Source organism: Oncorhynchus gorbuscha, linkage group LG13 (genome assembly GCF_021184085.1).
Source record: "Oncorhynchus gorbuscha isolate QuinsamMale2020 ecotype Even-year linkage group LG13, OgorEven_v1.0, whole genome shotgun sequence".
Classification (NCBI taxonomy): Eukaryota; Metazoa; Chordata; class Actinopteri; order Salmoniformes; family Salmonidae; genus Oncorhynchus; species Oncorhynchus gorbuscha.
In genome coordinates, this window is record NC_060185.1 from 1,480,002 (window position 1) to 1,497,093 (window position 17,092).

The 17,092-nt window shown below is 46.7% G+C and overlaps 1 protein-coding gene across 3 annotated transcripts in view; it reads left to right on the forward strand.

Annotated features, from left to right (window-relative positions):
• Positions 1-17,092, forward strand: part of LOC123993861 (contactin-5-like) — a 253,341-nt gene that overhangs the window by 24,887 nt on the left and 211,362 nt on the right. For all 3 annotated transcript variants that reach the window (XM_046296320.1, XM_046296321.1, XM_046296322.1), the window contains exon 2: positions 6,619-6,721. In XM_046296320.1, the coding sequence (XP_046152276.1) occupies positions 6,619-6,721 (103 nt within the window). The remainder of the gene's footprint in view (positions 1-6,618; positions 6,722-17,092) is intronic.

Consider the following 17,092-nt stretch of genomic DNA (forward strand, 5'->3'; position numbering starts at 1 on the left):
GTCTGCCATCCCTCCCGTTTCTTCTGTCCCTACTTCTCAGGAGGAACCTGGCGATTTGACAGGAGTGCCGGAGGAATATCATGATCTGACGGTCTTCAGTGGTCCTGAGCCAACTCCCTTCCTCCTCACCGGTCGTATGATTGTAGTATTGATCTCCTTGGGGACCACTCCTCCTCGAGGTAGACTATACTCTCTGTCGGCTCCCGAACATAAGGCTCTCGAGGATTATTTGTCTGTGTCTCTTGACGCCGGTACCATAGTGCCTTCTTCTTCTCCGGCCGGGGCGGGGTCTTTTTGTTAAGAAGAAGGACATGCGCCCCTGCGGGAATGGCTGAATGACATAACGGTTAAGAATGTTATCTGTTTATGTCATCAGCCTTCGAGATTCTGCAGGGAGCCAGGTGCTTTACTAAGTTGGACCTTCGTAACGCTTACCATCATGGCATGGGGAATGTCGTTTAAATGTTAGGGCATTTTGAGTACCGGGTTCTGCCGTTCGGTCTCGCCAATGCGCCAGCTGTTTTTCAGGCATTAGTTAATGATGTTCTGAGAGACATGCTGAACATCTTTGTTTTTGTCTATCTTGGGATATCCTGATTTTTTGTCACTCGAGATTCATGACATCGACGTGTCTGGGCTACAGCGCCTTTTAGAGAATTGTCTCTACGTAAAGGCTGAGAAGTGCTCTTTTCATGTCTCCTCCGTTACTTTTCTCGGTTCCGTTATTTCCGCTGAAGGCATTCAGATGGATTCCGCTAAGGTCCAAGCTGTCAGTGATTGGCCCGTTCCAAGGTCTGTTCGAGTTGCAGCGCTTTTTAGGTTTCGCTAATTTCTATCGGCGGTAATTTCGGTCAAGTTGCTGCTCCTCTCACAGCTCTTACTTCTGTCAAGACGTGTTTTAAGTGGTCCGGTTCCGCCCAGGGAGCTTTTGATCTTCTAAAAGAACGTTTTACGTCCGCTCCTATCCTCGTTACTCCTGACGTCACTAGACAATTCATTGTCGAGGTTGACGCTTCAGAGGTAGGCGTGGGAGCCATTCTATCCCAGCGCTTCCAGTCTGACGATAAGGTTCATCCTTGCGCTTATTTTTCTCATCGCCTGTCGCCATCTGAGCGCAACTATGATGTGGGTAACCGTGAACTGCTCGCCATCCGCTTAGCCCTAGGCGAATGGCGACAGTGGTTGGAGGGGGCGACCGTTCCTTTTGTCGTTTGGACAGACCATAAGAATGTACATCCGTTCTGCCAAACGACTTAATGCCCGGCTCGTTGGCGTTGAATGTCGTTTCGAGTTTGTGATTTCTTACCGTCCGGGTAGCAAGAACACCAAGCCTGATGCCTTATCCCGTCTGTTTAGTTCTTCTGTGGCTTCTACTGATCCCGAGGGGATTCTTCCTTATGGGCGTGTTGTCGGGTTAACAGTCTGGGGAATTGAAAGACAGGTTGAGCACTCACGGCTGGCTTGGTAACCTCCTTTTGTTCCTGTTTCCAATGTCTGGCTGTTCTTCAGTGGGCTCACTCTGCCAAGTTAGCTGGTCATCCCGGTGTTCGAGGCACTCTTGCGTCTATTCGCCAGCGCTTTTGGTGGCCGACTCAGGAGCGTGACACGCGCCGTTTCGTGGCTGCTTGTTCGGACTGCGCGCAGACTAAGTCGGGTAACTCTCCTCCTGCCGGTCGTCTCAGAATGTCCCCATTCCTTCTCGACCATGGTCTCACATCGCCTTAGGCTTCACTACCGGTCTGCCTTTGTCTGCGGGGAAGACTGTCTGCCAATAAACGCAGGATTAAGAGTCCAAGGTATTGCTGGGCCAGAATGTCTTTCCACTCGCAACCTTCCTCTTACGACATAAGTTGACTCCGCGGTTCATTGGTCCGTTCCGTGTCTCCCAGGTCGTCAATCCTGTCGCTGTGCGACTGCTTCTTCCGGGACATCTTGTCGTCCATCCTGTCTTCCATGTCTCCTGTGTTAAGCCCTTTCTTCGCACCCCGTTCGTCTTCCCTCCCCCCTCCCGTCCTTGTCGAAGCGCACCTATTTACAAGGTACATAAGATCATGGACATGCGTTCTGGGGAACGGGGTCACCAATACTTAGTGGATTGGGAGGGTTACGGTCCTGAGGAGAGGAGTTGGGTTCCGTCTCGGGACGTGCTGGACCGTTCACTCATCGATGATTTCCTCCGTTGCCGCCAGGATTCCTCCTCGAGTGCGCCAGGAGGCGCTCGGTGAGTGGGGGTACTGTCATGTTTGTCATTTATTATCATGTCTTGTCCCTGTGCTCCCCATTCTGTTCGTTTCCCTCTGCTGGTCTTATTGGGTTCTTTCCCTCTTTCTATCTCTCCCCTCCCCTCTCACTCTCTCGCTCTCTCTTCTCTCTATCATGGTTCCTGCTCCCAGCTGTTCCTATTCCCCTAATCATCATTTAGTCTTCCCACACCTGTTCCCGATCCTTTCCCCTGATTAGAGTCCCTATTTATTCCTTTGTGTTCCGTTCCTGTCCCATGGTCGGTTCCTTGTTTAGTATTCACCATGCTGTGATTGCGTTTCGCCCTGTCCTGTCGTGTTTTTGCTGTGATTGTGTATCGCCCTGTCCTGTCGTGTTTTTTGCCTTCATCAGATGCTGCGTGTGAGCAGGTGTCTCTGTCTACTGACGGCCTGCATGCGACCTGGGGAAGTCTGTGGCCGCTTCTCCAGTTATTTAATACAGACTAGAGGATTTCTGTTATTCCCTGTTTGGACTTAAATAAACTCTGTTTCTGTTAAGTCGCTTTTGGGTCCTCTTTCACCTGCATGACAGAATGTCTGTTTAATGACATGGTTGGACATGGCTGGGGAATGTCTGTTTAATGACATGGCTGGGGAATGTCTGTTTAATGACATGGCTGGGGAATGTCTGTTTAATGACATTGCTGGGGAATGTCTGTTTAATGACATGGCTCGACAATGTCTGTTTAATGACATGGCTCGACAATGTCTGTTTAATGACATGGCTGGGGAATGTCTGTTTAATGACATGGCTGGGGTATGTCTGTTGAATGACATCGCTGGGGAATGTATGTTGAATGACATCGCTGGGGAATGTCTGTTGAATGACATTGCTGGGGAATGTCTGTTGAATGACATGGCTGGGGAATGTCTGTTGAATGACATGGCTGGACATGGCTGGGGAATGTCTGTTTAATGACTTGGCTGGACATCGCTGGGGAATGTCTGTTTAATGACATGGCTCGGGAATGTCTGTTTAATGACATGGCTGGACATGGCTGGGGAATGTCTGTTTAATGACATGGCTGGGGAATGTCTGTTTAATGACATGGCGGGACATGGCTGGGGAATGTCTGTTTAATGACATGGCTGGGGAATGTCTGTTTAATGACATGGGGGTCTGTTTAATGACATGGCTGGGGAATGTCTGTTAATGACATGGTGGGACATGGCTGGGGAATGTCTGTTGAATGACATGGCTGGGGAATGTCTGTTGAATGACATGGCTGGGGAATGTCTGTTTAATGACATGGCATGCCTGGGGAATGTCTGTTGAATGACATGGCTGGGGAATGTCTGTTGAATGACATGGCTGGGGAATGTCTGTTGAATGACATGGCTGGGGAATGTCTGTTGAATGAATGGCTGGGGAATGTCTGTTGAATGACATGGCTGGGGAATGTCTGTTGAATGACATGGCTGGGGAATGTCTGTTGAATGACATGGCTGGGGAATGTCTGTTTAATGACATGGAATGTCTGGACATGGCTGGGGAATGTCTGTTTAATGACATGGCTGGGGAATGTCTGTTTAATGACATGGTGGGACATGGCTGGGGAATGTCTGTTTAATGACATGGCTGGGGAATGTCTGTTTAATGACATGGCTGGGACATGGCTGGGGAATGTCTGTTTAATGACATGGCTGGGGAATGTCTGTTTAATGACATGGCTGGGGAATGTCTGTTTAATGACATGGCTGGGGAATGTCTGTTTAATGACATGGCTGGGGAATGTCTGTTTAATGTTGGCTGGGGAATGGTAATGACATGGCTGGGGAATGTCTGTTTAATGACATGGCTGGGGAATGTCTGGACATGGCTGGGGAATGTCTGTTTAATGACATGGCTGGGGAATGTCTGTTTAATGACATGGCTGGGGAATGTCTGTTTAATGACATGGCTGGGGAATGTCTGTTTAATGACATGGTGGGACATGGCTGGGGAATGTCTGTTTAATGACATGGCTGGGGAATGTCTGTTGAATGTCATGTTTAATGACATGTCTGTTGGACATGGCTGGGGAATGTCTGTTTAATGACATGGCTGGGGAATGTCTGTTTAATGACATGGCTGGGGAATGTCTGTTGAATGACATGGCTGGGGAATGTCTGTTTAATGACATGGCTGGGGAATGTCTGTTTAATGACATGGTTGGACATGGCTGGGGAATGTCTGTTTAATGACATGGCTGGGGAATGTCTGTTTAATGACATGGCTGGGGAATGTCTGTTTAATGACATGGTTGGACATGGCTGGGGAATGTCTGTTTAATGACATGGTGGGACATGGCTGGGGAATGTCTGTTTAATGACATGGCTGGGGAATGTCTGTTTTAATGACATGGCTGGGGAATGTCTGTTGAATGACATGGATGGACATGGCTGGGGAATGTCTGTTTAATGACATGGCTGGACATGGCTGGGGAATGTCTGTTAAATGACATGGCTGGACATCGCTGGGGAATGTCTGTTTAATGACATGGCTGGGGAATGTCTGTTTAATGACATGGCTGGACATGGCTGGGGAATGTCTGTTTAATGACATGGCTGGGGAATGTCTGTTTAATGACATGGCGGGACATAGCTGGGGAATGTCTGTTTAATGACATGGCTGGGGAATGTCTGTTTAATGACATGGCGGGACATGGCTGGGGAATGTCTGTTTAATGACATGGCTGGGGAATGTCTGTTTAATGACATGGCTGGGGAATGTCTGTTTAATGACATGGCTGGGGAATGTCTGTTTAATGACATGGCTGGGAATGTCTGTTTAATGACATGGCTGGGGAATGTCTGTTTAATGACATGGCTGGGAATGTCTGTTGAATGACATGGCTGGGGAATGTCTGTTGTTGACATGGCTGGGGAATGTCTGTTTAATGACATGGCTGGGGAATGTCTGTTTAATGACATGGCTGGAATGTCTGTTTAATGACATGGCTGGGGAATGTCTGTTTTGAATGACATGGCTGGGGAATGTCTGTTGAATGACATGGCTGGGGAATGTCTGTTGAATGACATGAATATCTGGGACATGGCTGGGGAATGTCTGTTTAATGACATGGCTGGGGAATGTCTGTTTAATGACATGGCTGGGGAATGGGACATGGCTGGGGAATGTCTGTTTAATGACATGGCTGGGGAATGTCTGTTTAATGACATGGCTGTTTAATGACTGGCGGGAATGACATGGCTGGGGAATGTCTGTTTAATGACATGGCTGGGGAATGTCTGTTTAATCACATGGTTGGACATGGCTGGGGAATGTCTGTTTAATGCCATTGCTGGGGAATGTCTGTTTAATGACATGGCTGGGGAATGTCTGTTTAATGACATGGCTCGACAATGTCTGTTAAATGACATGGTGGGACATCGCTGGGGAATGTCTGTTGAATGACATGGCTGGGGAATGTCTGTTTAATGACATGGTGGGACATGGCTGGGGAATGTCTGTTGAATGACATGGTTGGGGAATGTCTGTTGAATGACATGGCTGGGGAATGTCTGTTTAATGACATGGTGGGACATCGCTGGGGAATGTCTGTTGAATGACATGGCTGGGGAATGTCTGTTTAATGACATGGCGGGACATGGCTGGGGAATGTCTGTTTAATGACATGGCTGGGGAATGTCTGTTTAATGACATGGCTGGGGAATGTCTGTTTAATGACATGGTTGGACATGGCTGGGGAATGTCTGTTTAATGACATGGCTGAGGAATGTCTGTTGAATGACATGGCTGGGGAATGTCTGTTTAATGACATGGCTGGGGAATGTATGTTTAATGACATGGCTGGGGAATGTCTGTTTAATGACATGGCTGGACATGGCTGTGGAATGTCTGTTTAATGACATGGCTGGACATCGCTGGGGAATGTCTGTTTAATGACATGGCTGGGGAATGTCTGTTTAATGACATGGCTGGGGAATGTCTGTTTAATGACATGGCTGGACATGGCTGGGGAATGTCTGTTTAATGACATGGCTGGGGAATGTCTGTTTAATGACATGGCTGGGGAATGTCTGTTTAATGACATGGCTGGGGAATGTCTGTTTAATGACATGGCTGGGGAATATCTGTTTAATGACATGGCTGGGGAATGTCTGTTTAATGACATGGCTGGGGAATGTCTGTTTAATGACATGGCTGGGGAATGTCTGTTTAATGACATGGTTGGACATGGCTGGGGAATGTCTGTTTAATGACATGGTGGGACATGGCTGGGGAATGTCTGTTTAATGACATGTCTGGGGAATGTCTGTTGAATGACATCGCTGGGGAATGTCTGTTTAATGACATGGCTGGGGAATGTCTGTTGTTTTATAGCTCTCTTTCCTCTGTTACCGTGTTTTACAGGTCTAATGGGAGAATATGAGCCTAAAATCGAGGTGCATTTCCCCCTGTCTGTCCCGGCTGCCAGAGGAGTCACCGTGAGGCTGGAGTGTTTCGCCCTGGGGAAGTAAGTACAGAAGCATGCGAGCTGTATTAAACCCCTGAACATGTTCATCCTTTATGGTGAAACTTAGGGCTACAATTCCTAGAATTACTACAGTCCCGATTCCTGGAATTGGGATGGAATAAACAGGAAATGTAGGAATGCATCAACCAGGATTTCTGGAAAACTTGGGAATTTGGGACATGTACCAGAATTTTGCCATCCTGAGCAAAAACCACCAGTAGATCCACTTACACTGAACAAAAAATACGAACGAAACATGTTCTGATCCCAGACATGTTCCATACGTGTAAAAAGCTTCCATCCCTGTTAGCTTTTCTCCTTTGGCAAGATAATACACCTGACAGGTGTGGCGTATCAAGAAGCTGATTAAACTGCATGGTCATGAAACACACTAAAATGTGCAGTTGTGTCACAAAACACAATGCCACATATGTCTAAACATTGGCATGCTGACTGCAGGAATGTCTCAGTGAATCTCATCCGCGTGCTCATCGTCCTCACCAGGGTCTTGACCTGACTGCAGTTTGTTGTTGTAACTGTGAAAGATGGATCCGGCCAAGTTTAGGGCTGTGAAAGATGGAGCCGGCCAAGGTTTGGGGCTGTGAAAGATGGAGCCGGCCAAGTTTAGGGCTGTGAAAGATGGAGCCGGCCAAGTTTAGGGCTGTGAAAGATGGAGCCGGCCAAGTTTAGGGCTGTGAAAGATGGAGCTGGCCAAGTTTAGGGCTGTGAAAGATGGAGCCGGCCAAGGTTAGGGCTGTGAAAGATGGAGCCGGCCAAGGTAGGGCTGTGAAAGATGGAGCCGGCCAAGTTTAGGGCTGTGAAAGATGGAGCCGGCCAAGGTTAGGGCTGTGAAAGATGGAGCCTGCCAAGGTAGGGCTGTGAAAGATGGAGCCTGCCAAGGTAGGGCTGTGAAAGATGGAGCCTGCCAAGGTAGGGCTGTGAAAGATGGAGCCTGCCAAGGTAGGGCTGTGAAAGATGGAGCCTGCCAAGGTAGGGCTGTGAAAGATGGAGCCTGCCAAGGTAGGGCTGTGAAAGATGGAGCCTGCCAAAGGGTAGGGCTGTGAAAGATGGAGCCGGCCAAGGTTAGGGCCGAAATATGGAAACAATTGTGTACACTGCTGAAAGATGGAGCCTGCCAAGGATGGAGCCTGCAAGGTAGGGCTGTGAAAGATGGAGCCTGCCAAGGTAGGGCTGTGAAAGATGGAGCCTGCCAAGGTAGGGCTGTGAAAGATGGATTTGCCAAGGTAGGGCTTGCCAAGGTAGGGCTGTGAAAGATGGAGCTGCCAAGGTAGGGCTGGAGCCGGCCAAGGTAGGGCTGTGAAAGATGGAGCCTGCCAAGGTAGGGGCTGTGAAAGATGGAGCCGGCCAAGGTTAGGGCTGTGAAAGATGGAGCCTGCCAAGGTAGGGCTGTGAAAGATGGAGCCTGTGAAAATGGAGTAGGGCTGTGAAAGATGGAGCCTGCCAAGGTAGGGCTGTGAAAGATGGAGCCTGCCAAGGTAGGGCTTGAATGGATGTAGGGCTGTGAAAGATGGAGCCTAACAAGATAGGGCTGTGAAAGATGGAGCCTAACCATAGGGCTGTGAAAGATGGAGCCTGCCAATTAGGGCTGTGAAAGATGGAGCCTGCCAAGGTAGGGCTGTGAAAGATGGAGCCTGCCAAGGTAGGGCTGTGAAAGATGGAGCCTGCCAACAGGGCTGTGAAAGATGGAGCCTGTCAAGGTAGGGCTGTGAAAGATGCCAAGGTGCAAGATGGAGCCTGCCATTTACAGTAGGGCTGTGAAAGATGGAGCCTCCAGGTAGGGCTGTTAGAATAAGTAGGGCTGTGAAAGATGGACCCAAGGTAGGGCTGTGAAAGATGGAGCCGGCCAAAGTTAGGGCTGTGAAAGATGGAGCCTGCCAAGGTAGGGCTGTGAAAGATGGAGCCTGCCAAGGTAGGGCTGTGAAAGATGGAGCCGGCCAAGGTTACGACCGAAATATGGAAACAATTGTGTACACTGCTAAAATGAGTGCCAGGCAGCCGCCGTTGGCAGGTTTCAGACAGACGCAGACAGACAAATGGTCATGACAACATGTTGGTTGAAGATATTTTTCACCCTCTTGTTGACTTCTTAATGCAAAGCTTTAAGGGATGTTTTGCATAACAAGATACGTTTTAGTTTATAACCATAATCCTGTATCATCCCTACTTCATATTTTGGTTTAGAATGATTATTTGTATTGAATAATGTATGATGGAGTTCTATCTAGAGACAGCTTCTAATCTGACGCTAACACTAAAGGAACCTGGTCATTATTTACATTGCAATCTGAGTCAGTCATTTACAGTTAATTATCCACTTTAGAATAAGTCGTTACCAAAACCTATAGACATTGAGCTGACTACATCCTTACTCTCCCATCTCCTCCTCTGACTACATCCTTACTCTCCCATCTCCTCCTCTGACTACATCCTTACTCTCCCATCTCCTCCTCTGACTACATCCTTACTCTCCCATCTCCTCCTCTGACCTCATCCTTACTCTCCCATCTCCTCCTCTGACTACATCCTTACTCTCCCATCTCCTCCTCTGACTGCATCCTTACTCTCCCATCTCCTCCTCTGACCTCATCCTTACTCTCCCATCTCCTCCTCTGACTACATCCTTACTCTCCCATCTCCTCCTCTGACTACATCCTTACTCTCCCATCTCCTCCTCTGACTGCATCCTTACTCTCCCATCTCCTCCTCTGACCTCATCCTTACTCTCCCATCTCCTCCTCTGACTACATCCTTACTCTCCCATCTCCTCCTCTGACCTCATCCTTACTCGCCCATCTCCTCCTCTGACTACATCCTTACTCTCCCATCTCCTCCTGACTACATCCTTACTCTCCCATCTCCTCCTCTGACCTCATCCTTACTCTCCCATCTCCTCCTCTGACTACATCCTTACTCTCCCATCTCCTCCTCTGACCTCATCCTTGCTCTCCCATCTCCTCCTCTGACTGCATCCTTACTCTCCCATCTCCTCCTCTGACCTCATGCTTACTCTCCTATCTCCTCCTGACTACATCCTTACTCTCCCATCTCCTCCTCTGACCTCATCCTTACTCTCCCATCTCCTCCTGACTACATCCTTACTCTCCCATCTCCTCCTCTGACCTCATCCTTACTTGCCCATCTCCTCCTCTGACTGCATCCTTACTCTCCCATCTCCTCCTCTGACCTCATCCTTACTCTCCCATCTCCTCCTCTGACTACATCCTTACTCTCCCATCTCCTCCTCTGACTACATCCTTACTCTCCCATCTCCTCCTCTGACCTCATCCTTACTCTCCCATCTCCTCCTGACTACATCCTTACTCTCCCATCTCCTCCTCTGACTACATCCTTACTCTCCCATCTCCTCCTGACTACATCCTTACTCTCCCATCTCCTCCTCTGACCTCATCCTTACTCTCCCATCTCCTCCTCTGACTACATCCTTACTCTCCCATCTCCTCCTCTGACTGCATCCTTACTCTCCCATCTCCTCCTCTGACCTCATCCTTACTCTCCCATCTCCTCCTGACTACATCCTTACTCTCCCATCTCCTCCTCTGACCTCATCCTTACTCTCCCATCTCCTCCTCTGACTACATCCTTACTCTCCCATCTCCTCCTCTGACCTCATCCTTACTCTCCCATCTCCTCCTCTGACTACATCCTTACTCTCCCATCTCCTCCTCTGACCTCATCCTTACTCTCCCATCTCCTCCTCTGACTACATCCTTACTCTCCCATCTCCTCCTCTGACCTCATCCTTACTCTCCCATCTCCTCCTCTGACTACATCCTTACTCTCCCATCTCCTCCTCTGACTACATCCTTACTCTCCCATCTCCTCCTCTGACTACATCCTTACTCTCCCATCTCCTCCTGACTACATCCTTACTCTCCCATCTCCTCCTCTGACTACATCCTTACTCTCCCATCTCCTCCTGACTACATCCTTACTCTCCCATCTCCTCCTCTGACCTCATCCTTACTCTCCCATCTCCTCCTCTGACTACATCCTTACTCTCCCATCTCCTCCTCTGACTACATCCTTACTCTCCCATCTCCTCCTGACTACATCCTTACTCTCCCATCTCCTCCTGACTACATCCTTACTCTCCCATCTCCTCCTCTGACTACATCCTTACTCTCCCATCTCCTCCTCTGACTGCATCCTTACTCTCCCATCTCCTCCTGACTACATCCTTACTCTCCCATCTCCTCCTCTGACCTCATCCTTACTCTCCCATCTCCTCCTCTGACTACATCCTTACTCTCCCATCTCCTCCTCTGACCTCATCCTTACTCTCCCATCTCCTCCTCTGACCTCATCCTTACTCTCCCATCTCCTCCTCTGACTACATCCTTACTCTCCCATCTCCTCCTCTGACCTCATCCTTACTCTCCCATCTCCTCCTCTGACCTCATCCTTACTTGTCCATCTCCTCCTCTGACTGCATCCTTACTCTCCCATCTCCTCCTCTGACTACATCCTTACTCTCCCATCTCCTCCTGACTACATCCTTACTCTCCCATCTCCTCCTCTGACTGCATCCTTACTCTCCCATCTCCTCCTCTGACCTCATCCTTACTCTCCCATCTCCTCCTGACTACATCCTTACTCTCCCATCTCCTCCCATGACTGCGTGCTTACTCTCCCATCTCCTCCTGACCTCATCCTTACTCTCCCATCTCCTCCTGACCTCATCCTTACTCTCCCATCTCCTCCCATGACTGCGTGCTTACTCTCCCATCTCCTCCCATGACTGCGTGCTTACTCTCCCATCTCCTCCCATGACTGCGTGCTTACTCTCCCATCTCCTCCCATGACTGCGTGCTTACTCTCCCATCTCCTCCCATGACTGCGTGCTTACTCTCCCATCTCCTCCCATGACTGCGTGCTTACTCTCCCATCTCCTCCCATGACTGCGTGCTTACTCTCCCATCTCCTCCCATGACTGCGTGCTTACTCTCCCATCTCCTCCCATGACTGCGTGCTTACTCAAACATTATGATTGTACCACTAAGGGAGGTCAATGTCAGTGTGCTCAAGGGGACAACATGAGATTGGATTATAGAATTGAATCAGCTTGGAACAAGTCCTTATTTCTGATGTAATATCTCTAGTATCAATACGTCTAGCTTCCAGCACTAGAACATTCTCTGAACATACCTTGTTGTATGGACATGGACCTTGTTGTATGGACACAATCATAATGTTTGACAACCACTACACACTGTAAGGGTTACAGACATCACTTCACTCCATTAGAGCAGACAGTAATCAGACATCACTACACTCCATTAGAGCAGACAGTAATCAGACATCACTACACTCCATTAGAGCAGACAGTAATCAGACATCCCTTCACTCCATTAGAGCAGACAGTAATCAGACATCACTACACTCCATTAGAGCAGACAGTATTCAGACATCACTACACTCCATTAGAGCAGACAGTAATCAGACATCACTACACTCCATTAGAGCAGACAGTAATCAGACATCACTACACTCCATTAGAGCAGACAGTAATCAGACATCACTACACTCCATTAGAGCAGACAGTAATCAGACATCACTACACTCCATTAGAGCAGACAGTAATCAGACATCACTACACTCCATTAGAGCAGACAGTAATCAGACATCACTACACTCCATTAGAGCAGACAGTAATTAGACATCACTACACTTCATTAGAGCAGACAGTAATCAGACATCACTACACTCCATTAGAGCAGACAGTGGTCAGACATCACTACACTCCATTATAGCAGACAGTAATCAGACATTCCTTCACTCCATTAGAGCAGACAGTAATCAGACATCACTACACTCCATTAGAGCAGACAGTAATCAGACATCACTACACTCCATTAGAGCAGACAGTAATCAGACATCACTACATTCCATTAGAGCAGACAGTAATCAGACATTCCTTCACTCCATTAGAGCAGACAGTAATCAGACATCACTACACTCCATTAGAGCAAACAGTAATCAGACATCACTACACTCCATTAGAGCAGACAGTAATCAGACATCACTACACTCCATTAGAGCAGACAGTGGTCAGACATCCCTTCACTCAACATATAAATATGTCCTTGTGAATTTTGAACAGATGAACATTCTACAAGTGATGTAACATCTGGGACGAGAGATGGATGAAGTATGGGTCGAGCGATGGATGATTGATGGTGGATGGGCCGAGTGATGGATGGGCCGAGTGATGGATGATGGATGGTGGATGGGCCGAGTGATGGATGATGGATGGTGGATGGGCCGAGTGATGGAGGATGGGCCGAGTGATGGAGGATGGATGATGGATGGGCCGAGTGATGGATGATGAATGGGCCGAGTGATGGATGATGGATGGGCGAGTGATGGATGATGGAGGGGCGAGTGATGGATGATGGATGGGCCGAGTGATGGATGATGGATGGGCCGAGTGATGGATGATGGATGATGAATGGGTCGAGTGATGGATGATGGATGATGAATGGGTCGAGTGATGGATGATGGAGGGGCGAGTGATGGATGATGGATGGGCGAGTGATGGATGGCGGATGGGCCGAGTGATGGATGGCGGATGGGCCGAGTGATGGATGATAGATGATGAATGGGCCGAGTGATGGATGATAGATGATGGAATGGCCGACTTATGGATGATGGAATGGCCGACTTATGGATGAGCCTAGTGATGGATGATGGATGGGCCGAGGGATGGATGATGGATGATGGATGGGCCGAGTGATGGATGATAGCTGATGGAATGGCCGAGTGATGGATGATGGATGGGCCGAGTGATGAATGATAGCTGATGGAGGGGCGAGTGATGGATGATGGATGATGAATGGGCCGAGTGATGGATGATAGCTGATGGAATAGCCGAGTGATGGATGATGGATGGGCCGAGTGATCGATGATGGATGATAGATGATGGATAGGCCGAGTGATGGATGATGGATGATGGATGGGAGCACCGGCGGTTCCCTGTCTGTCACAGTTCCATCTGTCTGAGAGCTGTCATACACAGCTTCATATAGTAATATAGTATAGTCTGACATTCTCTTGCTACATGTTCAACCCGTCTATCATAGAGAGAGCAGAGCAGTCACAAGGGCATAGAGGAGCATCAACAAACAGATGATGAACAGCCACACACACACTAATCATAGAAATCATGATGATTAGTTGGACTGGTAACCTGATCTGAATATATCATGTAGTCAGAGACATGGTTCTCAGCTGGAGGTCGTTTGGGTAGAGAGAGACTCAGAGATACCCTGGACTATATATATCATGTAGTCAGAGACATGGTTCTCAGCTGGAGGTCGTTTGGGTAGAGAGAGACTCAGAGATACCCTGGACTATATATATCATGTAGTCAGAGACATGGTTCTCAGCTGGAGGTCATTTGGGTAGAGAGAGACTCAGAGATACCCTGGACTATATATATCAGAGATACCCTGGACTATATATATCATGTAGTCAGAGACATGGTTCTCAGCTGGAGGTCGTTTGGGTAGAGAGAGACTCAGAGATACCCTGGACTATATATATCAGAGATACCCTGGACTATATATATCAGAGATACCCTGGACTATATATATCAGAGATACCCTGGACTATATATATCATGTAGTCAGAGACATGGTTCTCAGCTGGAGGTCGTTTGGGTAGAGAGAGACTCAGAGATACCCTGGACTATACATATCATGTAGTCAGAGACATGGTTCTCAGCTGGAGGTCGTTTGGGTAGAGAGAGACTCAGAGATACCCTGGACTATATATATCAGAGATGGTTCTCCTGGACTATATATAGAGAGACTCAGAGATACCCTGGACTATATATATCAGAGATACTCAGCTGGATGGACTATATATATCAGAGATACCCTGGACTATATATATCAGAGATTCCCTGGACTATATATATCAGAGATACCCTGGACTATAACATATCAGAGATGGTTCTCAGCTGGACTATATATATCAGAGATACCCTGGACTATATATATCAGAGATACCCTGGACTATATATATCAGAGATGGTTCTCCTGGACTATAACATATCAGAGATACCCTGGACTATATATATCAGAGATACCCTGGACTATATATATCAGAGATACCCTGGACTATATATATCAGAGATACCCTGGACTATATATATCAGAGATACCCTGGACTATATATATCAGAGATACCCTGGACTATATATATCAGAGATACCCTGGACTATATATATCAGAGATACCCTGGACTATATATATCAGAGATACCCTGGACTATATATATCAGAGATACCCTGGACTATATATATCAGAGATACCCTGGACTATAACATATCAGAGATACCCTGGACTATAACATATCAGAGATAGACTATAACATATCAGATACCCTGGACTATATATATCAGAGATACCCTGGACTATATATATCAGAGATACCCTGGACTATATATATCAGAGATACCCTGGACTATATATATCAGAGATACCCTGGACTATATATATCAGAGATACCCTGGACTATATATATCAGAGATACCCTGGACTATATATATCAGAGATACCCTGGACTATATATATCAGAGATACCCTGGACTATATATATCAGAGATACCCTGGACTATAACATATCAGAGATACCCTGGACTATAACATATCAGAGATACCCTGGACTATAACATATCAGAGATACCCTGGACTATAACATATCAGAGATACCCTGGACTATATATATCAGAGATACCCTGGACTATATATATCAGAGATACCCTGGACTATATATATCAGAGATACCCTGGACTATATATATCAGAGATACCCTGGACTATAACATATCAGAGATCACCCTGGACTATATATATCAGAGATACCCTGGACTATATATATCAGAGATACCCTGGACTATAACATATCAGAGATACCCTGGACTATATATATCAGAGATACCCTGGACTATAACATATCAGAGATACCCTGGACTATATATATCAGAGATACCCTGGACTATATATATCAGAGATACCCTGGACTATATATATCAGAGATACCCTGGACTATAACATATCAGAGATACCCTGGACTATAATATATCAGAGATACCCTGGACTATATATATCAGAGATACCCTGGACTATATATATCAGAGATACCCTGGACTATATATATCAGAGATACCCTGGAATATATATATCAGAGATACCCTGGACTATATATATCAGAGATACCCTGGACTATAATATATCAGAGATACCCTGGACTATATATATCAGAGATACCCTGGACTATATATATCAGAGATACCCTGGACTATATATATCAGAGATACCCTGGACTATATATATCAGAGATACCCTGGACTATATATATCAGAGATACCCTGGACTATATATATCAGAGATACCCTGGACTATAACATATCAGAGATACCCTGGACTATATATATCAGAGATACCCTGGACTATATATATCAGAGATACCCTGGACTATATATATCAGAGATACCCTGGACTATATATATCAGAGATACCCTGGACTATATATATCAGAGATACCCTGGACTATAACATATCAGAGATACCCTGGACTATATATATCAGAGATACCCTGGACTATATATATCAGAGATACCCTGGACTATATATATCAGAGATACCCTGGACTATATATATCAGAGATACCCTGGACTATATATATCAGAGATACCCTGGACTATATATATCAGAGATACCCTGGACTATATATATCAGAGATACCCTGGACTATATATATCAGAGATACCCTGGACTATAACATATCAGAGATACCCTGGACTATATATATCAGAGATACCCTGGACTATATATATCAGAGATACCCTGGACTATATATATCAGAGATACCCTGGACTATATATATCAGAGATACCCTGGACTATAACATATCAGAGATACCCTGGACTATATATATCAGAGATACCCTGGACTATATATATCAGAGATACCCTGGACTATAACATCTCAGTTCACCCTGGACTATATATATCAGAGATTCCCTGGACTATATATATCAGAGATACCCTGGACTATATATATCAGAGATACCCTGGACTATAATATATCAGAGATCACCCTGGACTATATATATCAGAGATACCCTGGACTATATATATCAGAGATACCCTGGACTATAATATATCTCAGTTCAGAGATACCCTGGACTATATATATCAGAGATACCCTGGACTATATATATCAGAGATACCCTGGACTATAACATATCAGAGATACCCTGGACTATATATATCAGAGATACCCTGGACTATAACATCTCAGTTCACCCTGGACTATATATATCA